At 37.9% G+C, this 27477-nt stretch overlaps 2 protein-coding genes across 3 annotated transcripts in view; one reads left to right on the forward strand and one right to left on the reverse strand.

Annotated features, from left to right (window-relative positions):
- LOC150102131 (uS5 assembly chaperone PDCD2-like) overlaps nucleotides 1–12843 on the reverse strand; it is a 152789-nt gene extending 139946 nt beyond the window's left edge. For both annotated transcript variants that reach the window (XM_090399445.1, XM_090399446.1), the window contains exon 1: nucleotides 12269–12843. In XM_090399445.1, coding sequence (XP_090255571.1) covers nucleotides 12269–12782 — 514 coding nt within the window. In that variant the 5' untranslated portion in view covers nucleotides 12783–12843. The remainder of the gene's footprint in view (nucleotides 1–12268) is intronic.
- Nucleotides 12844–27265: 14422 nt separating this feature from the next.
- The window catches only part of Stip1 (Stress-induced phosphoprotein 1), a 205291-nt gene continuing 205079 nt past the window's right edge, over nucleotides 27266–27477 (forward strand). The window contains exon 1 of the mRNA XM_090398793.1: nucleotides 27266–27403. Within this exon, the coding sequence (XP_090254919.1) occupies nucleotides 27380–27403 (24 nt within the window). The 5' untranslated portion in view covers nucleotides 27266–27379. The remainder of the gene's footprint in view (nucleotides 27404–27477) is intronic.

The raw sequence follows: 27477 nt of genomic DNA on the forward strand, positions 1-27477 counted from the left end.
AATTCTCAATGTAAAAAAAAACTCATTTAACCTTAGCTGTTCACACACTGAGTTCTGGTAAGAGAAATGGGACTCAAAAACTGGAGACCAAGAGATATCAAACCTTAATCTACTTAGGGGTACAAGATGTGCCCAAAACTAGCTGGGATTATTTAGTTACACTGAGGGTAACTAAGACTATAAGAGAAGCATATTATGCCTGTTCATGAGCTGTGAATATTCACAGCCTGTCTGTGTGCTTTGTGTAACTTTGTTTACCATTACCTCTGGTGGATAGATCACTAAGTAATGAAAGAAGAACACAGTTTTTTTCTATGTTTCTTAAACATATACAAAAAACTTTTTGAAGTAATACTTTGTTAAACAGAGTGCTCCCAGAAAAGTCTGCAAAAGTTTCAGAGTTGCTTCCTCGGTATTTTTTTGCAGTGGGGAGAGGATTAAATAAACATGAGTTTCATTCCAGATGATGAAGAGAGATGATTATGCCACAATTCAGCTGCTAGTAATTATAGTGCTGCCTGACTGTGCACAAACTGTGCTTCAAATTACGTAGTCTAGTTCTCATAAGTGTTCTCGGAGAGTGTAAGAAGTGTTTTTTTTTGTGTAATGGATGATATAATTAACTTGAGTGCATTTACAAAAAATATGTTCACCAAGCTTTCAATAAGGAGTATACAGTGAAATCCATTTCATTATAGTAATGATAACGTGAGAGTTGTCGAAGGAATTCCTGAGCAATTTTCCAAATATACTGTCCTTGACCCTATTCCAAAGTTTTATTGATGTATTCCACATCTCAAGTAAGCTTATAAGACCTATGTCTGTGACCTTCATGTTCTAAATAGTTTGCATGTTTTATGTAATGAAAAACCCAAATTCCTCAGAGGGGACACCTTAAACTAATTCATCAACTGGAAAGTCCTTATAAAGGTTTCTTGTCCTAAATTCAAGAAACTTCTGTAATTCTGAAAAAAACCTCTAGTGAACAGGGAAATGTTAATTTTTGCTAAACTGACATTGCTATCATTTGTAATATGATGATGTTTTCTTGTTTAAGATATTCTGCATGTAATGATTTGTTGTCAAATTCATTTCTAATAATTTTTATGAAAGTTTTCATAGGGGTTCTGAGATAAAGACATACTTTTTGTGTAGGGTTCTGCAGTCTTAAAAAGAAGTTTAATAAACGCTGCTTTAGGCAGCAAAATCCTGGAACAAGTTCTGGGCATTTTTTTTATATCTGATTCAAACACGAAATGCCACAAGACCTGTTGCATATTAGTGTAATGTGGCCAAGAGTAATAGAAGAAAGGAGAAATCTGCTTTGTTTTCATTTTGTTTAAACAACTGAAGGTTGCAATCTTTGGGGAAGACAGAGTGGGAAAGAGTGCTTCAAAGAACAAAGTACATGAATCCTTAGCCAACCCATGATATAAAATGTAAAAGTTTACAAATAACCTTTCGTGGGCGGAAGCAACATAAAAAAAATATATATATAATTAAAAAAAAGATTGAATGAAAAAGGAGGCAGTGAAGCTGGTTTGGTAAGTTTCAACATGGACTGTAAAAGTGTGCTGGTTAGCAGTGGCTTTTGTTCTAATGATTTTGGAGGAGAGTGAAGGAATAACAGTGGCCAATTCAGCAGAGCACTGCCCATGAAAGTATCTGTAGATAAGGCACAAGGCAGAAACTGGACACATTTGTGAGAGACGGATTGAAGTGGATATGTGAGAGAAGGATCATTAATGAGCCAGACTGCCTTCTACTGGATAGAATCGGGCAATCTTAGAGAGGATTTTGGTACACCACCCAAAATTTGGGAACGGTATTCCATGGTTGTGCAGATTTGGAATTTGTACAGAGTTAGCAGCTGTGAAGGTGTCTTGTGTAAAAAAAAAAAAAGTACATCAAGTTTTTTGGTGGCTGCAAAAGCTATATAAAAAATAGCTATAAAAGCTAATTACTAATTATATGAAGAGCCAAAGGCTTCAATTCGGCGACATGAATTTATTTAAGTTAAGGGATATTACATCCCATATTGTTTCTTAGCCGAATAAGAAACTCAAAGAGTTTCATGCCGAATATAGAAACTATATAAAGTTCGGCGATTCCAAGCATAAGCAAATACCTGGATAGTGCAGCACCTGACCCATTTGGTAGTGCAAACTGAGGCAACTCATAGGAAGGGTGGAGCAAGCTCTGATCACTATTCTTGGTATTTACCCATAATGTGAACTTAGCTCCTAGGAGCTGTATTACTGTTCTACATTATGAGAGAAGGTCACTACCCAGACCGGTTTCATCCTTTACTGAGGTCTCATCAGTGAGTAGGTAGACCTAGTTAATACCAAGTTTGTAGCAAACAGAACTTACATCCCTTCTATGAGAATTGCCAAGAAGGTGTCCTAATAAATTATTAATTATATGAAGAGCCAAAGGCTTCAATTCGGCGAAATGAATTTATTTAAGTTAAGGGATATTACATCCCATATTGTTTCTTAGCTATAAAAGATCAGACAGGACTGACTTCTGTTGGCACTGAAGTTGACAAGGCTGTCCTGGCCCCATTGGGATATAGCTAGGAGAATCTGAGTTCAGGTCGCTAGTTGTGGTAGATTTTGAGGATTCTAATATTTGAGCACTAAAAAGTTTGTCGAATAAAAAGGAGGAACGGAGTGTACTGTCATTAATATACAAGTGGACAAGAGTGAGTGAAAGAACAGAACCCTGTGATACTCCCAGATTGGTGAAGAAATGAGGAGAGGAAACCGTCCACAACAAAATTAGTGAGCAGTCAGTGAGAAAGTTGGCAATCCAGTTGTAGAGTATGGAAGGAGACCATAGGATGTTAGTTTGTTAAGTAGGCCCTGTGCCGAATCTAATTAAATGCCTTTGAAATGTCAAGGGCAACCACAAGTTTCTCCAAATTTTTCCATGGCTTGAGCCCAGAGGTTGGGGGGGGGGGGTTAATGAAAGGAAGAAGATCAGCTGTAGATCATGAGTCATGGAATTCATACCACTGGTGAGTGATTAGTTGGTAGGTCTCTAGGTGGTTCAAGAGTTGGCTGTTGATGACCTTCTCCATAATTTTATAGAGAACAGAAGTGAGAGCAATTAGATAGTACATTGGTTGACTTTTATCATTTGGGATGAGCTAAATGTGGGCCTTCCATGTTATAGGGTAGATGCTAGTTGAATAACATAGATTGAAGAGGCGATACAGGATAGGTGTTAGTTCTGGGGCACAATTTTAACACAATAAGTGGAATACCATCCAGAGCAGATGCCTTGTTTGCATTCAGTTATTAAGAAATTCTTTGGATTTCTTTTTGGCATAAGACTATGGGAGACATGAAGGGAGCCATTCTTGGTGGAGTGAAAGGCAATTTGCCCAGGTCATCAATGCAAAATTTGGTGATACCAGTAAGTTGGCCTTGTCTTTAGGTGAGGCAACTACAGTGCCACTGGGATGTGAGAGTGGTGAAAATCTGGATGGGCAGAAGTTGCACCCAGTGGCCTTGGCAAGGGACCAAAAGGAGTGACATACATTTGGGCAGGAAGAGAGTTTGCAGCATTTGGTCCTTTCAAAGTCTGGCTTGGACTTGGTGATGATTCTTTTACAATTGTTGTGAGCTGCAGTATAGGCAGAGTGAGTAGCTGGAGTTTTGGTCTTGAGTCATTTATGGTATGCAGAGGCTTCTTTTTTTTTTTTTTTTTCTTTTTTTTTTTTTGTGTTGGCATACTTTTTTGAGAACCACGGCTTGGATGGTGGCTGAGAATTTGGAGTGGAATAAAGGATGAAAGCTTTCATTCCTGTGAGGATGATTTCTGTTATTCAGCCTGAGCGAGTGTTTGGATCAGAAGAACTGCAGTAGTTGGACCATAGGAAAGAGGAATGGAAGTAGAAATCATCCCATTTGGCACCCTTGTAGTGACAAAGGACCAAGACTGCGAACTAGTGGATGAAGGTTGTTCTGTGGCAAAAGAAACTTGTATGAGGTTGTGATCTGAGTTACCAAGAAGAGAACTGACAGCCACAGTACACTTGAAAGGAGAGCTTATTAGGAAGAACTCAAGTGTGTTGGCAAATTGGAGAGGGTTGTCAGGTATTCTGGTAGGGAGAGTGATGATCTGTGAAAGGTCATTGATGATGGAAACCACCTTGGCATCCCTGATTGCTTGATTTGTGAAAACTGGAGAGGGGGGAAGACAATGTGAGTTGCAGACACTGAAGTCCCCAAGAAGGACAACCTCACTATTCAGGTATTTCAACTGCAGAAAGTCGAGCTTTAGAGAGAGAGAGTTTGAAGAGGTCAGAGTGATTAATGGAATTTAGAGAGCGATAGAGAGAGTAAATGAAAAGGGTAGGTTGTTTGGTAGGGAAATTTTTGACCCAAAACAGTAGAGATTTGAGGTTTTACAATCTCTTTCACAGTATATTGGTTCTGATGAATGCACAAGTGCCACAAAAGGAACTGTGTAATGTGTAGTTTGGGCCGTTGAGGTGGACAGTGGTCGTTGAATTTGCCAGTTCTGACAGGAATGGCAATTCTGGTTTTCGATGACTATTGGTTGTGGTGCACATCGTTTATATTGCTGTTTAGGCCACAGTGGGTTGTTTGGTTGGATTTGTGTTGTTTTTTTATGATTTTTTGGTTGAATTTTGCTTTTTATGGGTTTTTAAGGAGAACCAGTCTACCAGTCCAGAACTCGGAGGGGGCGTAGGCACCAGTGCCCCTAATGTATATATATATATATATATATATATAAAACTGATAAAAAATGGCAGAAAAAAAAAAAATTCCTATCCCACCCTTGGTGCAAATGTACCATAGGTTTATAATCTTTCATGTTTAAACCACATCATCACCACCATGCCTACCAAGGATTTAGGCCTAAAGTGGCCTGTTCCAGCCTTAGAAGTCATCAATGAATCCTTTAAGAGGACATCCTGGTTTTCTTTTTCCTAATGGCTTGTACTTTAAGGCTTGCTTTGGTAATCTTTCTGTTTTCATTCTTTGAACATGTTCCATCCATTTATGTTTAAATTTTTTAATTTTTTCTATTACTGATTCCTGGTTTAATTCTTTCATAATTTCTTCGTTTCTTTTGTGATCAAATAGAGTATACTTTGCAGTTTTTCTCGATCTTCATTTCAGCTGTTATTAATCTTTGTTTGTCATTTTGTTTTATTGTCCAGATTTCACTTCCATACATTAGGACTGGTAGGGCTAAATATTGTATACTTTTAGTCTGGTTTGTTTTTAAACTAGGTTTGGTTTAATATAGAGTTAATCACACCTGTTATTTTTAAATATTTTGCAATTTCTACATTTATATCTTTTTTATTTTCATATGTGACCATACATCCTATATGAATTCACCTGTTCTAAGATCTTGTTATCTATTACTATTTTAGTTCTTGCTGGATCTTGTCCTTTAAATTAAAGGCCATCGTTTTTGATTTTTCTGTTGATATTATCATACCATAATCTTTGGCTATCTCATTTAAATTTAAAATAGCTTTCTGTAAGTTATCTTCAGAATTTGTTATTATTATTTGGTCATCAGCAAAAAGGAGAGAGTTTGAACCACACATTTATAAAACAGAACTGTAGCACCATCATCTATAATAGTGGACTGGATACTAGATTAATAATACTTGTCGACATCCAATCACTCTGTAACTCCCAAAAGAACACCAGTAATGAATTTTTATTTGACAGACAAAAGTATGCAGATACAGCCAAGAAAATTTTGGTTTGAAACAGCTCTGTTCTGGCATCTTGGTTGTCATCTTAACTAATCAGCAGGACATAGGCTCAAAATACACTGTGGCATGGATGTTTATGTTGTAAGTCATTAGATAGCAAGTATTTGTTACTATTATTTGATACCTCCAGGGAGTCCAAAGACTCATCGAGGGAGGGCACCTACTCTACAACTCTCTGTCTCCATCACTGAACCTCATCATCTACACCAACGCCATCTACTGTCCACCACCATTACTATTATTTTCACAGACAATCACAAACATCCATGCCCACGGCGGGATTCGAACCCACAGCCTTTTGGCTGGAGAGCAGATACGCTAACCACTCGGCAAACCAAGCCAGAAACCTGGTTACCCAATTGAAGCAGCTCATATTCTATATTCAGATTACTATTTTCTATTTTATGTATTTTTTTACTTAAGCACTGAAGTAGTAAGAAATACTCAAGAACAAAAGAACCAGATTATCTAACCTCTAGTCTACCCACAATTATATGAAAAAACTATAATAGGTTTGACAATATTTCAAGGGTAGTATCAACATAAAAAAAAATAATAATGCTACACCTCCACTCTTAATTTAATTTACTCTGAGTTTATACTTTTAAGTTCTCTGAAAAGGAACAGTAATTAGATCCTCATGAAAGCCAAAAAGGAAAAAGTGGCAGTAGTTTGGAATAGATGCAATAATGTAGCACGACTACCCCCAACTATCTTCATATCAACAACTCTACTTAAAGGCAGATTAATAGACTGAACAACTCCCATATGTAGTCACCAGTTGGGATGCAGAATTTAAAAAAAAAAAACAGGGAACATACTATGGACAACAACTTAGACTATATGACTTCCTAAAATTAATTCACAAACAGGGCATTCTATTGAGACATTCTATTGCTTGCCACAGCTATAAGCTTGCTAAGCAATTGTTTTTAAAGTATATTCAACCCATAAATCTATTGTACATTAGTACCATGATGGGTGAAAAGGGTTAGATAATCTGGAAATCCTGCTATAGTTTTCACACACTAGGCAATGAAATTTATCTATCACTTGAAAACATTTACAAACATCTACACCTGCAGTGGAATTTGAATCCATGATCTACTTGGCAGGAGAACAGAAGCACTATCCACTCAGCCACAGATGCCAGCTGAACATCCCAATCGCTATCTGCTTTTAGAGATAATTCTTAATACAGTAAACCCTCGATTTAACTGACTTCGGATTTAACGGACAAAATTTCCGCTCCATATGTCACATGAAAATTAAGACCCTGTTAATTTTAAAATGCTTTTAACCAAGATTTGCTTATAATTAAGTGAACAGGTTATTTTTTGTTATTAATTTCCTGTTATTTTTAACAAATTTTGGTGAATAGGCCATCATATGTTGAAAAAACACTGTAGTAATTTAGCCGACATAAATGAGTCACCGCTCATAAAACATGTTCACACCAATCGCACCGTAACTGGTTCTTTTGTCACGTGGCAGTTTTATTACATACATTTTTGGAATTTTAGGGAGTTAATTATAAAAAAAACAGCAGAATTCAAAAGTTCAAAAAAATTCTATTGGTTTTTCAAAGCAGGATTGTGTGTAAAACTATTTTTTTGTTATTACTAATATTGATAAAAGTGCTAATATTGATAAAATCGCAGTATAATGTTACATATATTTTTATTTTAAAAAATTCAAGATTTAACTTACTTTCGATTTAACAGACAGCCCTTAGCCCCTATTAGTCGAGGGTTTACTGTATATCAAAAACATACCAGATTTTAAAAACAAAATTTTCTGAATTTTGTCTTGCATCTACTTATATTCTCATTAGCCTAGACATTGAGTGACCGTATAATTAACTATAGTTACAATGGTTGTCAAAATAAAGTCTGTAAATATCAGGTACCCAAAAACATTTGTGTAGTTTTTGGTAGAGTTTGCTGAAATGAATTGTTTTATTTTGTATTGGTTTGCAGAGCACAATTTTTTATGTGCATCATAAGGCATCAGTCAATCGGTGTGCTCTAACTTGGTGTGTACTCTTTTTCTGTGACTTTGAACCCTTTTAAAATGTCAGTTGAACATAGTGTTGAATCTTCAAAAGCATCCCATAAGATATGTGATATGTGTGGCATTTGGAAAAGATATGGTAGCAGAATATACTGTTCAGAATGGTTTAAAAAATTTGTTTCTGGTGTTGAATCACTTGAAGATGCACCATGTTCAGGAAGACCTTCCATTATTGATAATGAATAATTATGTACTGCTGTTGAAAATAATTCTACATGTCAAGAACTTTCACATTTGTTTAACTTGAGTGTTGAAACAATTTATTTATGCCAACTTGCATCAACTGTGAAAATTGTGGAAGCTAAACAAACGGGTCCCACATACATTAACAGATGATAAAACTTCAATGGCTATCAATTTGTTCTTCAATTTTTTCACAAAATAAAAACAATCCATTTTTGGATTACTTGCTCATTTGTGATGAAAAATGGAACTTATCATTGGTTGTCACCAAACGATCCAGTACCGCACACGTCAAAGGCACTGGTTCATCCTCAGAAGACTATGCTTCGTGTGTGGGGGACTGGAGCCAGTCTACTATGAGTTTCTCAATGCAGATCAAACAATTACAGCCAAGATCTACTCACTCAATGGAACCTGACCATGTGCAGGATGCATTACTTCAGAAATAGCCAGGACAAGTTAATCAGAAGAAAATGCTATTCTTACAGGACAACACAAAACCTGCCCGTGAGAGCATTTGTGCTTTAGGATGGAAGATACTCCTTCATCCTCATATTCTCCTGACATTTCTCCAAACAATTATCACATTTTTTGATGCTAGACAATCACATGTGCAATAGGCAGTTTTTCAATAAAACAGATTGAAGTGGAGTTGCTAGGTTAATTACTCCTAAAGACAAAATGTTTTATAAAAGTGGAAGTTACAAACTTGCATCTTGTTTGGAAAGAAGTGTAGATTGTGAATTTGCTTATTTTAATGAATAAAACATTTTATGAAAATTACTGCAGTTTTTTAATTTTTATTATGAAAAACTGCACAAAAACCTTTTTGGTTACCAAATAAAAGGACAACAAAGGGATTGTATGATTCCTGGTTCTTGATACTAGTGTGTTATTGGTGTGGGTATTTTTATAGCCATTTTATTGATATTTGATTTCTGTTGGCTGTTTCATAACGATTTAAATTAACACCTGTGTGATCCCTTTACTATGCAGGTACTGCCTCAAGTTGCTTCCCAATCACAGCCTTACAGATCAACAAATGCTCCTTCTTAGTCAAAGCTCTTATATAGGTTGTTGCCTTCCAACAACGTATGCATTTTAAGGCAGACTATATTATAATTTGTGAGGCATGTTTTCATTTTAGATAAACAATGTGGCAAATGTTAGTAACTGAAATTGGATATATGAAGTCTTACAAATTTTGCAGTAATTTTCAAAAGAAATCAGTTATGCATGAATCAGTGATGTAATTGTAATTCTTCCATCAGATGAGCAGTTATTCATCATCAAATTCAATACACAATGCTTTAAAGTCAGACATGCCCAGACTTGCAGAACAATCTGGATTTTTAACCCTACTATCCAAAGCTAGTGAATAAACGCTTGTCTTCCATTCATGTCAGTAATCCAGACATGAATGGAAGACAAGCCTATGAAAATTTGCTTTGGATATTCATATTATATTTGCATAACAATTTCATTTATATTTGCATAACAGTTTTCTTCAGTGATGCATGTGCACTTTAGCATAGCAATTTCAGAAATTTTTATTTTTAAAGTAAAAGAAATTCTTACTTTTATCAATAAATTAAGAAAAATCCTTCACATTCACTATCAGATAATTCAGAATAGGTTTGTTCAATAACCAATAATCTTGGTGTACAAAGTAAAATTATAATTTCAGCAGCATGGTATCATTGTGTTGAGGCTTAAGTGCTGTGAAGAATTCATGTTGGAGGTTTAATGGAATATTATCAGCACTGAGAAAGGATTAAAACTAATTTTAATACTTAGTTTTAATTAAAGCTAATTTTAATAATATTTTAATAGTGGAAGTATTAATTTTTTTTTTTTTTTTTTTTTTATGTTGGGCCCATGTACGAGAGGTTGGCTGATCAACCTATAGTACTTTAGTACCGTATATGGGTAGTGGGATGGGAAAGGAGAAACTTGTTGATATTCAATTTAAAAGCCTGTATATTGTATTTCCCAGGGATGGAGGAGGAGGAAAATAAACTTGTTCTGTGGGTTTCAAGGTGTACTGTGAAGGGATGTTGGGTGGTAGCTGTATGTGTTCCAATGGGTTTGGTACAGAGTGGGGAAATTATTGATGCTGTTTCAGATGAGCAATTTCCATGAAAATATTTATAGAATATACAAATTGCAGAGACTAAATGTTTATGGGAAAGTGGGGAGGGGAGTTGGTGAGAGATGGGTCATTTATCAGTCTAATTGCTCTCCTCTGTATTGAGTCAAGCATTTTGAGGGAGCTTTTAGGAGCCCCTCACTCCAAATGTGGGAACAGTATTCAATAGCTGGGTGGATTTGTGATTTGTATAAGGTTAACAGCTGCTTTAAAGTGAAGTAACGTCTTGAGCAAAAGAGAAAGCCTAGTTTTTTGAAAGCTGAGGATGTAACGGTTGTGATATGTTTATGCCAGGAGAGGTCTGATATCATGGTAATTCCGAGAAGAGAAATTTCATCTTGTCTGGGGATTTAAGTGTTATCAAAAATAATACTAGGGGAAAATGGTTCCTTTTTGTGAGAAATAAGATAAAACTGGGTTTTACTAGCGTTGAAGTTGACGAGGTTATCCGAACCCTATCGGAGGATGTCTTGGAGGTCCGAATTAAGAGTTGTGGTTGATGTTCTGTGGGTTGAAGTGAGTTGTGTAGGGTAAGGTTTATCAAATAAAAGGGAGGAATGCAATGTGCTGTCATCTGCAAAATTGTGTATTGGGTTGGAGGTCAACTGAAGTAGATCACTGATGTAAGAGGGTCGGTAAGAGAACTGAACCTTGTGGGACCCCCAGCATTAGTTGGATGGTGGGAGGATAGGGAGCCATCTACCATCGCACATAGTGTGCGTTCAAACAGAAAGCAAGCAATCCATCTGCAGACGTCCTGAGACAGTTCAAATGATGGAAGCTTGCTTAGTAAGCCTTTGTGCCAGATCCAGTTAAAGGCTTTAGAGATATCAAGTGTAACTACTTGGGATTCGCCAAATTTTTCCATGACATATGTCCAGAGATGAGTGATATATGAGAGCAGATCACCTGTTGATCAGAATCAAGAATCCATACTGGTGGTCACTTAATAGCTGGGTAATTTTAATCCTTTCTCAGTACTGATAATATTCCATTAAACCTCCAACATGAGCAGCATGGTATACTGAACTTCATCTTTGCATAATGAGATTATTCAATTGGCTGACAGTTCAAAAATAACCTAATACAACATACCCATAAAGGCTAAGTGATGTGTGGTTTCAGAAATAGCACCTACTCCTTTCAAGTGGCTGGTATTAGCCCAAACATTTCAACCTGCAATAGTGAGCTGTTACTGGATGTATGTGTTAAAATAGTTATACAAAACTGTTTAATGGATCATTATTTTCCACCATTTCTTGTAAAATATTCAGCTTGGTATCAATGCTACCATCTGCACACAGTCTACAAGAAATCAAAATAAACAGAGTGGAATAGTATATTTACTAAATTTACATTCCGTGATGTGTCACAAGTGCTGAACTCTGTCTGATATGGCATTCATCTCATAGTAATTAAACAATTTCTTAATAATTTCATTTGACAGTAATGTTTGGTCTTGAACAAACTGCTTTCCAAAACATTCCAACATAAACAAAATTCATTCAGCTGGAAGAGTAATGCTTCATATCCCCATCTAAACTATGACCATAGTGCATTGCAAACAAGACTTGACTAATCAAACACTTGACATATCAGGTAATCTTGGTGTCGTAAGTGAACAAATGCTGAAATGTTTTGCTGAAGTAAAAGGCCACATCAGCAAGATACCTAGTAAACTCCCCACAGATAATGATGAATGCTTTCAACTTGTTTTTAGAATGCATGGAGGAAGCTAACTTGTAAATAACACAAAAGGTAATGTTGGTTCTTGCAAAATGCTATTAAGTGATGTTAGCTTTCAACGTGTTGCCTTTTGCCTTATCTTCAAGACATCTGTGGGATCTGTTCCTTATATCCATAGTGCCTTGGGGATCTTCTAAGCATCATGAGAATATTCATCTAATATAAATTAATCTTTGGCTAAAATTCCAGCATTTTGCATTTAGACGCCCAAATTTTTACTTTCACAAAGAAAAATATACACATGGGAGAAGATTTTTCTTTGTGAAAAATCTTCTCCCATGTGTATATTTATATACTGAAATGTTGCAAAAATATTTGTCTACCCACCACAGTATGATATTTACCTTGCTCTGTACAAAGAATTTTATGACCATTCTTCCAATCATGAATTTGATGAGCTTTACTGCAATAATTTTTATTCCGACATCGGCCACATTTTTTAAGACCCAAACAACCACACACAATACACAAAGAGTTAAAATCATGAGCTGACGGATGGTCAGAATTGGTGCGATCTTCTACAGGAGGTTCATAGCTAAAGAAGTCATTCCTTCTTGATAACTGACATCGAAACACACGTAGTCCCTCATTACTGTTTTTTGTAAGGCATCCGTTCCTACACACAAATACGAACACAGTTCTGTGAAATGTTGTCTCTCTATTTTCTAGTGGAGCATAAACTTGCAATAAAAATATAAGCGGTTCTTGACAAAGCTGACATGCTAAATGGGATGTTGATGGTAGTTCTTTAAGGGCTAACCAAGCCGGAAATCCCCCAATTTTAGAAGGAAAATACTTGCTCTGAAGTTTCCGCGATTCCTCCTCTTGAATAAAACCTAAATCCACCCTAGATGCCATCCCCAAAACAACAAAAACACCTGCAAGTAAATTTAAAATATTCTTCTCATGTTAATAAACAAAAACCACACTTCTCCACATGCTAACCCTGTTTTCATACATTAAAATATTAAAATCCCCTAGTGGACGGACGTTGAACTTCGCTAGAAATCATACCCAATTCCTCTTTAAAATAAAAACTCATATTTTAGAATCAAAATTATTATTAATAATAATAATTTAGAACATATATTTTAATGTAAATGTAAATATACATTTTACTGTAATTCAATCTATATTAAGTTTACACTCTACTTTACACTTTACACTTTACACTTTATTTACACTTTATTTATTTACACTTTATTTACACTTTATTTACTACTTTACACTTTACTATATTAATTTTGTCCTCTTATGGCCCACAAGTGCACTATTTTTTTGTCTTCGGATATTATTATTATTATTATTATTATTAGATAGATAGGGTAAATTAAAAGTTAGATAGGGTAAACGGCCTCGCCTACTTCCTATACTGGAACAACATAGGCGTTAGATGATGATTATTATTATTATTATTATTATTATTATTATTATTATTATTATTATTATTATTATTATTATTATATGTAAGTTTAAGATCAGTATATACAGCATCTTCAGACTCTGCCGATGCTGTATATACTAACCTTAAACTTATATTAAATAAAATATATAACAAACATTAACAAAAATAAATATACGCTTCCAAACCAAACGAAATTCATGGATAATGCGATATACAATGAAAAGATGCCTTATGGAAACAATTTAAGAGGTCGCCTAACAGTGCAATTTTACAACATGAATACGATAGAAAACAGAATTACTTAACAACACAGAGTAGAACTGCAAACGAAACTATTATAGAAACAAATTAACAAGAGCTTAAAACGACATATAGGAAACTTGGCACCTCATCAATAAAATGCTGGACAATAGACACAAACCCATTGCATCAGAAACCATAAAACACAGCTTTGCTTGCGTTTCTAAATCCTTCAAACAGTTGGCAAACAACTTGATTCAGCACTTCGCTACAGTGTCAAAAAACTGCAGGAAACATTCTCCCCTCACATTAAATATTCTCCACTAGGACCACAAGAAACCCAAAAATACAATATCATTTTCAATAAATTGAAGGAAAAGCAACATTCTTGGAAGATTTCACAGGCCTAATAAATGCTGCGTTACATAAAAACAGAACAGTATTACTCATTTTTATTATCCTAAGAAATGCGTTTCACAAACTAACACACAAAATTTTGTTGAACAAACTAACACATATCAGTATCGGATGTAGTCTCCTTTAGTAGTTCAAAGCATGCATGGAAAACAGAAAGCACATCAAGCGTATAGGATCAGTGTGCAGCAAAGAGGCACTGGTAACCTGTCGAATACCACAAGAAGCTGTTCTTTTTACCATCCTGTTTAACAAATGCACACGTGATATTAGCTAACTTCCCCTAAAATATAACATAATATCTTCCAATATTCAGATGACACTGCCATAGTATCCATTCACAACAACGCAAATATAGCTTAAACAAACATGCAACATGACATGAATCAGATGAAAAACTGGCAACTGAAAACTGCATATATATAAACCATGAAAAACAAAAACCTAATGTTATTCAAACATCCCCAGACAATACCCATAGAAAATAAAATTCGCACTATCCAACATCCATTCTCTTATGCAAAAAACGCTGATCCTACTGCAATAAACATCACACGGATGAAAGTAATACGTTCACGTGGGCTTCACTGCGATGCTGATCAAAGATAGAATAGCCATCAAATTATCTACAGGACAAACTCAGAATAATAACAAATAAACTGTATCCAATAAAAGATATTGTTACGACATACATAAAAATACTAATCTATAAAGCATTATATGAAAACAGTTTAAGATATGCAATTAGGTCATATGCATTCTGTGCGGACTACAAACTTAACAGATTAAAATTGTTGCAAGATAAAATGTTAAAACTAATATTCTGGGAACACAGAATATTAGACGCGAGCCCTTGTACCTGCGTGAAGAACAAAACACAAAATATTTAAGGAAAAACGCTTATGTCGAGCCTTCATATCTCAGTCGATATAAACGAAGCCCTTTCGTCAGAAAGACCTGGATTCCATTCCAGTCTATGACGTGAGGAACCTTTATCTGATCTCTTTTGGCTAAAGATGAGATAGCCATTCTCATAAGAAGATAGAGGGTATTTTTAACTGGAAAGTCGGGTTTTTCGTCAAGATATAAATATATTTCCCTCAAAGTCAGGTTCGGCGACAGGCCGGTTCGGGTCGCTCAAATATCATGGAAATTTAAATCATCATGTAAATAGCGGACCCTGCATCGAGAGGCATAACGCGAGGAATAAGAAGAACACTAATGCCACTACACAGTTATGCTAAACATTACTTCAGTCCAACCTACAGAGTAACCAGAACAACCTATCAGATAACAAGACCACGCTCAACAAACTGCATAACACACGCATGAACGCATGCACACATATACACACACGCACACAAACCTATAACGATTTCCTCTCAGACACCATTACAAGGACACAAACACACCATATCCAAATCAAACCCCTCATCTGATTTTCCCTTTCAGTCGTTTCCGACCGTGGGTGACTTTGTGCACATTGCGCACAAAGTACTCCTGGTGAGATTTTTACAGGGTAGTTTACCATTGCTTTTCCCAACCCCCAAATGACTGATACCGAGAGATAAAGAGATAACATGGTATATTTGAAAACATACTACTAGTTTACTAGTTTCGTTGAACTGATCAACATCTTCAGGTATCACAATCAAATAAATATATAAAAAAATTACAGACACTTAAAATTGTAATAACAGAACAAGTACAAAAGAGAGAATCGTGTTTGAAAACAAAATGCGAGCTTGAGTTCCAAATAAACATAGATTACGCGCTGTCAAGAGTGCGCCAATACTGAACTGAGGCAACGTGTGCGTCAGAGAGATTAAAACTTAGGCTGTTGTTGTTATGTGAAGAATCTAGAGAAATTTCTCTAGATTCGACAATCTTTCTCTCGAGCTTATCGTAGCATACATGGATGTTATAAGTTTCAGTCCGGTTCACAATGTGTTGGCGGCCTTCGTCTGAGTTAACTGAAAGGAGAACGTGGCTAGAGAGAGCGCTGGCTCTAGTCCTGTTGTAGGAGATATCTATACGGTGTTCTTCCAAATATATAAGGATGGATTTAGCAGTCTGGCCATAGTATGGCTTTCAACAATCACATAAAATCTTGTACACTTCTGGAAACTGAGTTCGAAGATGTTTCTCTTTAGATTTACTAAGTATTGAACAAAGTTTTGGGAGTATAGTAAAGCAAGTTCTGAAGTTACTTTTCTTGAGAATTTTTGCCAGTTTTGGTGAAAGAGAGCTGATGTAAGGCAAAGAGATGAAGGCTCTTGGGGAAGAGGGATCTTCAGAAGTAGTTAAGGGACTGGGAGAGAGAAATTTGTCAATTTTATTAGGAGAGAAACCATTATTAATAAAAGTTTTTTTAAGAAAAAGGAGATCATTTTAATTTCTGCTTCTTCTGTAAGTAAACACTTCGCTCGGCGAGCTAAGATAGAAATAATACCAAATTTTTGTGGGGGGGGGTAGTGATGGGAGGAAGCATGAAGTTATCTATCAGTATGAGTGGGTTTTCTAAAAATTGAGATTTAATACTCTCAGCACATCTGGTAAGTTTCAGGTCTAGAAAGGGGAGGCAGTCATCAGATTCCAGTTCGAAGGTAAAAGAGATTTTTTCATGACACTTGTTTAGGTGGTCTAAAAATAAATTGAGGTTGTTGACACCATCTTCCCAGATCTGCACCTCTTGGATGTCCACAACCGCTGGGCCACCCAGGTTAAGAAAGCTCTCAAAGTATTCCTTCCATCTGTGGAGGATATCCTTCTCGGTTGTTAAAAGTGCATCATCAGATGCTTAATCTGATGGCGCGCTTGAAATAGTGCACCATCAGATCGTGCACGATTTCCTCCAGCATCATTTCCAGCATCAATCGTGCCCTTGCTGTGCACGATTTCCTCCATCGAAGGCGGCGGATGGTCTGCCCAGAATACTTTGTTTGCATTTGCATAGGATCAGTCTAATCTTTCTCCAAAGGATTCCCAAGCCTTCTACTTTGCTGTCTTTACTGCCTCAGCAACAGCTTTACGTGCCTCAGCATACCGCAAACGTATATCAGGTGACGGTGACCTGACTCTAAGCCATGTTAGGTAGGACTCCTTTTTTCTCAGGACAGTTTTTTGGACTTCTTGGTTCCACCAAGGTGCAGAGGCAGTGACAGCTGTTCTGAACAGCTTCCACTGCTCCTCAACATCTGAAGTATGCTTGGGAATCTCTTTGAAACTGGAGGAAATGTCATCTGCAAAATTCTTCCTCACAGACTCATTTTCCATTGTCTCCTATTTCACGCGGTATAGCTGCTTAGGACTACCAGCGTTGATGTAGCATCTGGTTTCTGAAGCCGTAGAGTGCACACAACAAGGTGGTGGTCAGTTGACATTTCTGCCCCTCTTCTCACACGAATGTCCAACACTGAGGAAAATAGGTCTGCTGAGACTATAAACAAGTCAATCAAAGACCTTTGTTCTAGTGTATCCCTGTACCAGGTATACTTATGGACTTCTCGGTGCTGGAAGAAGGTATTCATTGTGGACAATGAATATCTTCTTCCAGCACGAGACTTCTGCTGTTAGTACAGCAGAAGTCCCATAATTTCAACCCATTTGCGTTAAGGTCAGGGGCGCCGTTTCTCCCAACCACACCCCTCCATGTCTGGTCATCTGTTCCAACAAGTTCATTGAAGTCACCATTAGCAGGACTGATTCCATGTCTGCCACCCTGTCAAAAGCAGCATCCACTTCCTCTAGGAAGGCAGAGTATTCTGACTCCAGATTAGATGCATAAGCTTGCACCACAGCCAAATCATGGTTTTTCATCTAAAGCCTTAACATTTCATCTAAAGCCTTAAGTTGCTGAGTGGGGATCCACTCAGCAACACAGTCTGATAGCTGTGGGCTTGTGAGTATCCCTACACCCGCCTGAGCAGACATTGTCGGGCTCACACCAGAGTAGTAGAGCATCCACCCCTTATCCAGGTCGACAGTTCCAGAGCCTCTCCGCTTGGTCGAAGAAAGGCTGACTAAGTCTATCCGGTAGTGCTTGGCTTCCTCGACCAGTTCCAACTCCTTCCCTGTCAGAGAGATGTTCCAGTTGCCTAACGCCATAGTCTGGTGCCGTTGTCGTTGCCATTTCGGTCCTTTTGCAGAACCATTTCTTTGCGCTGCCCATAAACACCTCCCCAAACGGGTAGCGGGCCAATTGATGGAGTTTCCCCTAGCAGAGTGCTGAGGAGTGGTGTCTAAGGGAGACCGTAACATATTTTTCGAACCGGTCCCTCTTCCTAAAACCCGAACGCATCCCTTGGTAACCCGCGCGACGGACGATGCGGTATGGACGTTTTTTGATGGCCTGATCATATTACAGTGTTTGATAATGTCCTATTAGCACAAGACGAAATGTCACAGCAAAATAGGAAAGATTCCCCTCGAGAAGAAAGAAAGAAGCAAGGGAGGAAGAGGAGGAACCAGTCTACAGATAATATAACAGATGTATATTACATGAAGTAAGGCATGGTCCAGCATCAGGTACCTCGGGTTTTCCACGCCCATACTCACTACAGCGAGCCCCTGAGGCTAACTTTGTCTGATATCACACAAAAAGAACCAATCTCTTCTTGTTTTACTATTGAGAAAAAATTGACATGCATGATAAGATTTATCTTCTTGGGTTAACATTGAAATCGAATCTCTATTGCACAAGCATATTACAAAATTGCCAATTCTGCCTGGAAATCTTAAATTTTCTTTATTCGTTCAGATCTTTAATTTTTCCTCTTGTTATTCCAGCAATTGCGCATTTGTCTAAGCCAAAATCCACTGATATATCCAGACTGAATATGTGCACAGTATCAAGCAATGATCCAAGATCATTTGCGAACTTTGCGTATGGCTTCAGATCGTCAAATTAGATACCTTTGCACTCTTCTAACTTCGTTAAATTGGTCAGGAAATCTTTCGTGTATGTCTGTTAGATATTTCAACCAGTAACCATGTAATTCATCCTCCCAGGTATTGACCAATTTTTTATCCTTTTGCTTGCTTTTGAACCATTCAGTTGTTATTTTCAGTTCCATTTTTCGTTCTTAATTTTTTCAATCCACTTTGCCTTATTATTGTGTCTCTTAGGGTTGTCCCATAGGTTTTGCCATTTTTTATGTATTTTTTATGTATTTTCTTTGTCTGTAGTATTTATATGTATATTTTCTTTAAGATTATCATTCTGCTGCAATCAATTTTCTTGTAAAATTGATGCTGATTCGCACGAAACATTGAATTTTGCTTATACTGTTCAATGCGTGCAGTGCATCTTCTTATTTTAGCTGTGACTGCAACTATATTTTGCTTCAGTTCCTCTAATGCTTCATCAATAGGTCGTATTTTATGGGGCTAATTCGGGTTCTCGTGTTTTTCAGCTTCTTTTCCTTAATGCTTTTCAAACTGCCCTGAGTTTAAGAATTTTATTCTCCAGTCGATGCTTTCACTTCGGTTGCTGAGCCTTACTGCTTTTGGGTTCACTAAACTTATAGCCTAACTCAGATGTTATGATATAAGCTATTGAGTACATAAGTTGAGTCGTTTGTCCAATAGTTCCAGTAGGAATAGCCTTTGCAGCATAATTGGCTTCTTGTAGAATTTCCTTCAGCTTTTGTTGAGGTACTTGCCTCAACAATAGAAGTCTTACTCCTTCCAGGTTGTTGTTCTTCATTTGCTTGATAATTTTAGTGGCAGGTACTTGTTCCTTCTATGATAGATTCCTTTCAACTATTTGTGTATTTTCAATATTTTCAACATTCTGCACGTTGGAATCTCATTGTGCTCCACTCATATTCTTGGTCAGTTTAGGATCAGTACAGTTTCCATTTACAGCGTAAGCTTTCAGTGCTTCAAGCTCAATTTCACTAAATATCTTGCGTTTCATAACAAAGCTGCACTGTTGCGTCGACCTTTCGAATGAATTTTCAAATTTAGGTGTAGTTCAAGCCAAAATTAGAACATTCACTTTCGAAATCTCCTAACTGATGGGTTTCAACAGTATAAGCCCTGCAGGACTTGTCGATTTTTAGCCATGCGCCACTTTTTCCTAGTAATCACTTTCAAGTTCTGCAGATCTTGCTCCTTTAGTCCACTTGTCACTGGATGTCCAGGAAGTCTAACATCCAGTGCGGTCCTTGATAACCCGCACGACTACCGATGTGGTATAGCGTTCTGATTTGTCTTCAACATTTTAAACTCGGGGTAGGCAAGAATCACTCTTAGCCCTCGAATACTCTAATAGCATTGGGTGGGGGGGTAAGGAGCAAGTTCAAAGAATACAGAGGGAATAAAGAGTAGGGACCAGTCTGCAGATAATATAACAGGTGTATACTATATGAAGTAAGGCGTGGTCTAGCTTCCGGTGCTTCGGGTTCGCCGAGCTATATATGTATTAAATGCAAGGGGCCACTGCCTTGACTTGCACTACTTTGAGGGTCAGCTTGACTTCCAATATGTGTAGGCGCACACTTGACATGTTTGTCTGTTTGCATACTTGGGAAATGGAGTAAAACCATTTATAAAATAACTTGGCATCTTTAACATTTATTATACCCAAGGTAAAATACTTTCTACATTTATATCTCATCCAGAGATTTTTATTTAATAAGGTTGAAACACCTTATGGTAACTTGTTCTGTTAAAATACTTATGAGCTCTGTATTACTATATTCTTGGTATATAGGAGGCACTGATGCATATAGGAGGCACTGCTATATGCATCAAAAGCTACCTAAATCACAATACAATACCCAAACCCAAAACAAGGAACCTGGAAGTAACCGGAGTGGAAGTACATACCAGCAACGCCAACAGCATAAAAATTTATGCTGCTTACAACCCACCAAGCATACCCATACTGAAAACAGATCTGGATTCCATCCTAGGATTCAACGACTCCATTATCATAGCAGGGGACCTCAATGCAAAACACACATCTTGGTTTAGTTCATCAAACAACACCAAAGGCACCACGTTATTCAACTATGCACTGACCAATTCTATGGTTGTGGCTGGTCCCACTGAACCAACCCACTACAGCCCTACAGGCAGCACAGATGTGCTAGACATCGCCATTCTTAAAAATATCAAATACCAATACCAACTGAAAACAATAAACGAACTCTCTTCGGACCACAATCCCATAGAGCTCCAGCTAGGATCATCAGACTTACACTCTCCTCCACACACATTCATACCATGGGACAAGCTAGCAAATGTTCTCCCACAGCACATCGGTCCAGTCCCAATCATCCGCAAAAAGGAAGAGATAGACATAGCGATAAACAGTTTAACCAGCCAAATCCAGAAAGCAATGGAAGCTGTCAGGCAAACCATAGTCTTCCACCCAACCAGCCACATCCCAGAGGAAATAATGGATCTAATAAGAGCAAAGAATAAAGCCAGAAAGCGATACCATAACACAAGAGCACCACAAGACAAAAGATCACTCAACAACCTAAACAGACAGGTCCGAGAGGCTCTTCAAAAACATAGAAACCAAAAATGGGAAGACAAACTGACCAACATCAATGCGGAAGACCACTCTGTCTGGAAATTTCTAAGAACTATCCGCATCAAACATCAAATCATACCCCCCATACAAACCAAGAAAGGAATGGCACACACAGATAAAGAGAAAGCTGAAGCACTAGCAGATAAACTGGAATCACAGTGTAATCCATCTTACACAAACTGAAACATCAACCTCATATATAAGATACACCGTCAGGTTAAGAGAACCTTACAACTGCAGAAAGATAACTCAGAACCCATCACTCCCACCACTCCGGCAGAAATAACGAACATCATTACCCATCTAAACAGCAAAAAGGCTCCAGGCCCAGATGGCATAAGCAACCGGATAATAAAACTTCTCCCAACAAAGGCCATAATACATCTCGTCAACATAACTAACGCTGTCCTCAGATACCAACATTTCCCCACAGCTTGGAAGATCGCAAATATCATACCATTGAAGAAGCCGGGAAAGAACCCCCAACACCCTGAAAACTACAGACCAATCAGCTTGTTACCCAACCTCGGAAAAGTGACCGAGAAAGTGATACTCTCAAGGCTTCAAGCGGAAACAGACAAAATGGGAATAGTACCAAACGAGCAGTTCGGCTTCCGCAAGGGCCACACCACAGTCCAACAAATACACCGGCTAGTGGAGATCATCACACAAGGCTACAACAGGAAACAACACACAGCTGCTATCTTCATCGATGCAGCAAAGGCATTCGACAAAGTTTGGCACCAAGGCCTCCTGTACAAACTCATAAAATTTAACATACCAGTTAAGTTAACGAAAATCATCCACTCGTACCTAAAAGAAAGACATATGCAAATAAAAATCAATGAAACACTATCATCCAGACGAAAGGTATCGGCAGGCGTTCCTCAGGGATCACTTCTGGCACCTCTCCTGTTCTCAATCTTCATAGCAGACATCCCTCTGAATCCAAGAACAACAACCACAGCATTATACGCAGATGACACTGCAATACTGGCAAGATCTAGGAGTCCAAATCTGGCAATTAGAAAACTACAAAGCAACATTCACATAATTGAAAAATGGCTGGCAGACTGGAGGATCCAAGTAAACCCTGAAAAAAGTTTAGCCGTTCTGTTTTCCAGAAAGAGAGTCCAAAACACGGATGACATTCACCTCTTAGGAGTCAAGATCCCATGGCAGAACGACATCAAATATCTCGGAGTAACACTCGACAAAAAAACTCAACTTCAACAATCACATAAAGTACACTGCCTCAAAGACATCGAAAGTAATCGCGCAGCTCTACCCTATGATCAACAGGAAAAGCAAACTGGACATACAAACCAAGCTTCTCATCTACAAGATGGTAATACGCCCGGTCATCACATATGCATCCCCTGCATGGAGTCATACTACGAATACAAACATCCAAAAACTACAGAGAATACAGAACAAATGCCTGAGGATGATCTTAGATGCCCCGTGGTTCATCAGAAACTCACAAATCCACAGAGAAATGAACATCCCTTACATCTCCCCCCTACTCACAGATCTTGCAAAGAAATTCTTTGCCACAACAAGCAACCATCCAAACCCGTTGATCAAGGAAGCCTCAGAATATAACGAAGAAGAAAGACACAAACACAAAAGGCCAAAGTCCATTCTACGTCCAGCTAAACACAGCTAAACTCACAGCCATCAGGAGGCAAGCATAAAGCTCATTAAACAACCCACTCAAAACACTTACGTAACAGACAAAGGGGAAAACGAAAAGCATATTTGCTTCACCCATCCAGCCAGTAATGTTATGTTATGTTATGTGTATATTCTTGGTATTTCTAGCCTGGCTCCCACTGATGAGACCTCAGAACTGGTGGGGGCAGGCTTTGAGAGGCTCTGCTTGGGGATAGGTTTTTGCCTGTCTCTGAGTAGGGCCACCGCTGAGATTATGATCTGGCTGGTGGTGGGGTGAGCCTGCCACTGGGTAGAGCCAACGCTGAGAAGTTCTTCTCGGTGACGGGGTGAGCCTGTCACTGAGTAGGACGGTCTTTTGGCCACTATGGGGTGGTCTAGGGATCGTCCTAATTTTTAGAGAGGTCTTTACTTAAATACACCTCAATAGGAGTCGAAACCGGTGGGGACTATTATGAGTTTGCTCTCTTAAGGTTTTTGCCTTAAGGGAGCAATTTGTCTCCGGGGAAAGTGTTTTCCGGCACGACCCGGTGAGGGGCTTTGTCGGTGAATGCTTTTCTTCAGAATATGAGCGGTTCTGCTCGGTGGTGGTGGTGAGTGGAAGGCCATTACTGAGTGGAGCCAACGCTGAGATGGACGGTCTTTCGCCCACAATTGAGTGGCCTAGGGATCGTCCGAATTTTTAGAGACAACTTTACTTATCCATAAGGTCGAAAACCTGTATGGTTAGTGTCCCCTTGCCTTTAATACATAGCATCATACATCTCCTCAAGGAGATGGGCTGTGCATTAAGGGTAAATATTAAGAATAGCGATCACAGTTTATTCTACTTTTACCATGAGTTGCCTTGACTTGCATCACTTTGAGGGTCAGCTAGACTTCCAATACGTGCAGGCGCAAACTTCACTTGTTTGTCTGTTTGCTTACTTCGGAAATGTAGTAAAACCAGGTATAAAATAACTTGGTGTCTTTAATACACACACCCATATATATATATATATATATATATATATATATATATATATATATATATATCCCACACAAAATAGGCTGAAGAGCATTTAGCAAACAAATACGATATCTCGGTAAAATTGAAGTCAGGATTCGGGGCTCTCTATTTAATTAAACTGGAAGCCCTGAGGTATAGACAATGCTTCAACACCTGTACCACGTGAACTTGTGGAGAGCTATGACTTTATTATTATTATTGCATGGGCACATCCATTGAGTCTCAGTTCTTATCACAGATACCCAAAGTATGCATATGCACACAGCCCACTAAAACTGACTCTGGCAACCTATTTCACTCGTTCACAACTCTACAAGAAAAAGGCTACTTCTCACACCTCTACTGACTACACGTTCATTCAACTTCCAGTAATGGTCTCTTGTTTTGGTCCATCTAGCCAAAGGCTGAAACATTTCCCCTGCGTTAATCCTATAAACCATTTAAACAACTCAAATGTTTTATCATATCCCTTATTTTCTCCTATTAACCAACTTCTGCAATCTACACAGTCTCAGTCTATCCTCATGGGGAACATTTCATAGACCCTTCACCATCTTGGCAGCAGGCCTCTGAATCTCCTTCACCACTTCCTCATACCGAAGAAATCCAGGAGCCCAATCCCAAGCACAGTAATCAGGATGTATCAATACCTTATAAAGTGAAATAACAGCTTCCTTATCTCTACTTGTCAGTGTGCTCTTCAATGGCCAAGTAATCCTAAGAGATACTTTAGCAACCTTAGCAATATGCAGTCTAAACTAAAAATCTCTGTCTAACATCGAAACTAAATCTCTAGCGTCATCCTTTACTGGAGTACAGTCAGTTCTACAATGTGGTATAGCTTGTAATCTATTTTACTAAAAATGTATATCTTTACAATTCTTCACATTACACCAACACCTATTATCGTTTGCTCATCCTCACGGCCTATTTACGAGGATGGTCTGAAAAGTTCTCGGCCTCGACCATAGATGATAACACTATCGGCAAGATTTCTTTTTCTAAGTTGGTTCATCTGTCATAAGCATCCATGTGAAATTGCAAGTCATTCTATCAAGTGGGTTGCTTTATACAGCTGTCTGAAGTATTGTCTTTAACCCTTGAAATGGATAAAATTGAGTATCGTGAGATTATAAAATTCTTTGCAAAAGAAGGTTTAACGCCAAAAGAAATTCATTCGAGGTTTATGGGCACATTTCTTCTTCGTTTTCGACAGTTAAGAAATGGGCTGCTACGTTTAAACGTGGCGATACCAGCGTTGAAGATGATCCATATGAAGGATGTCCAAAAAGCGTAACACCAGAAATCATTGATGAAGTGCACAATATGGTATATTGCCGATAATGTTGCCATCTATGGTCGAAGCCGAGAATTTCTCGGATCACCATCGTACACATACAGAGAAAGAGAGAGATGTTGAAAGTTTTTTACCTTGGGTTCATTATACGTTAGAGATATCAAGAAATTATATACTTGATTTCAATCCTTTTCCGACGATGTTTTACACGTGAAATGTATTCAGTTCTGAGCTACTTTTATATAGAGACGAATGACTTCGTATCACTTGCCTTAGGATGTTTCACATAATGCAAATCATATTCGATTTCTCTCATCCAGAGATTTTTATTAATAAGGTGGGGTACCTTTGGCTACTTGTATATGAGATATATATGACTTCTGCGTTACTTCAACTTGGTATCTCTCCCGGGTCTGGCTCCCATTGATGAGACCTGGATAGTAGCCCTTGAAACCAATCTGGGTAGTAGCCCTTGTCATTATGTGCAGCATTATACATTCAAAGAGGTGCTTTGCGTTATGGGATACATACTAAAGCAAGTGATATGAAGTCATTAGCCTCTATATACAAGTAGCTCAGATGTGAATATATTTCACGCGCAAATCTTTGTTTTGCTTCCTTGGGAAAAGGATTAAATCAAAGTATATAATTTATTGGTATCCCCCCCCCCCACAAAACATGAAGCAAGCCCTGAGAAAGCAAGAATTTAGTTGTTGGTGAAATTTAAGCAACAATAGTATCACTACTAATTTATATTTTATTTTAAAAATCCTCGCACCGAAATGTAGTGCTGCACAGTATGCAGTGCTTCATATTGTGGTCTACCAGAGCAAAGGCCTATGCCTTTTCCTCAATAGACCAGAAAGACTGAAGCCAAAATACATCAAGATCTATCCCATGCCGGTACGAGGTATTCCAGAAGTCAATATAGAAGTCAATTCTTTGTAACTCTCATTGCGCTATACACCACGAGGGGAGATGGCAGCACTAGTGAAATGAGGAGCTGCCTCAAACTCCTCTTCAATCTGTCGAGCAAAATTTATATTTTCTCATTAATATGAGACCTTTTTCCTATGACTGACAACAAGTGGGTACCCATTATCTATGCATCAATAACACAAACTATTTCACCTTTCTTTGCAATTAAATCGGACTTTCTAATACCAACTGTAATCCTATAGTGCAATTCAACTGCAGTCTCACAACCTTTGTTTTTCAGTCGGTTATTTAATATGGAGACCACGGCATTATTCCTCTTCACTCGAATACTATAAGTTCGAAAACAACATTGGGCAATATGATAAAGGGTTTCAGTAGCGGCAGCCTGATCTACAACTTATGTCACCTCTACGGCCGCGGGTTGTGAGGGTCCTCTTGGGCAGGGCATTGATCCTAGTCCTGATTAAGTCAATAAATTCGTGACTAGGTAGGTAGGAGTCTAGTACCTTTTCGTACCCACTGATGCGGGGGGGGTACTAGATTAGATCCATAAAACGATGCACCATCAACAGAGCTATATAGTTGAGTAGCCCATTTCTTGTGCTCTGCTGATGCAGTCTCTATCGGTTAACTAAAAAATGATGCCACCCAAGTAGCTACTTCTAAAGTGAAGCCAACATTTTCCTTTCTCGAGAAACTTGGCTGCTTTTTTTTACACATGAAATACATTTTTTTAGTGATTTGATAATAGAAATTACGCATTTGCGTTAACCATTTGTATATTTTCAGAAGTATTTTGTAGTTTGAATGAACAGCCATTAGAGGGCAATATAGTGTCATATCTAAGTTTCTTCTGGAAAAGTCTGTAGACGCTTTTTGTAAAAGTATAGGTTGTTCGTTTGTTGGTTTGTATAAGGGTTCTTAATAAATGGAAGATAGTATAAAATCTAAGGTAGGAAAATTAGTGTTAAAAACAAGACCTATATAGTTTATCTGAAATTTTATTTTTCTGCATATCATGTAGTT

The sequence above is a fragment of the Typopeltis vanoorti genome, chromosome 10, assembly GCF_054136105.1.
Source record: "Typopeltis vanoorti isolate ZY-2024b chromosome 10, IOZ_Tvanoo_1.0, whole genome shotgun sequence".
Taxonomy (NCBI): Eukaryota; Metazoa; Arthropoda; class Arachnida; order Uropygi; family Thelyphonidae; genus Typopeltis; species Typopeltis vanoorti.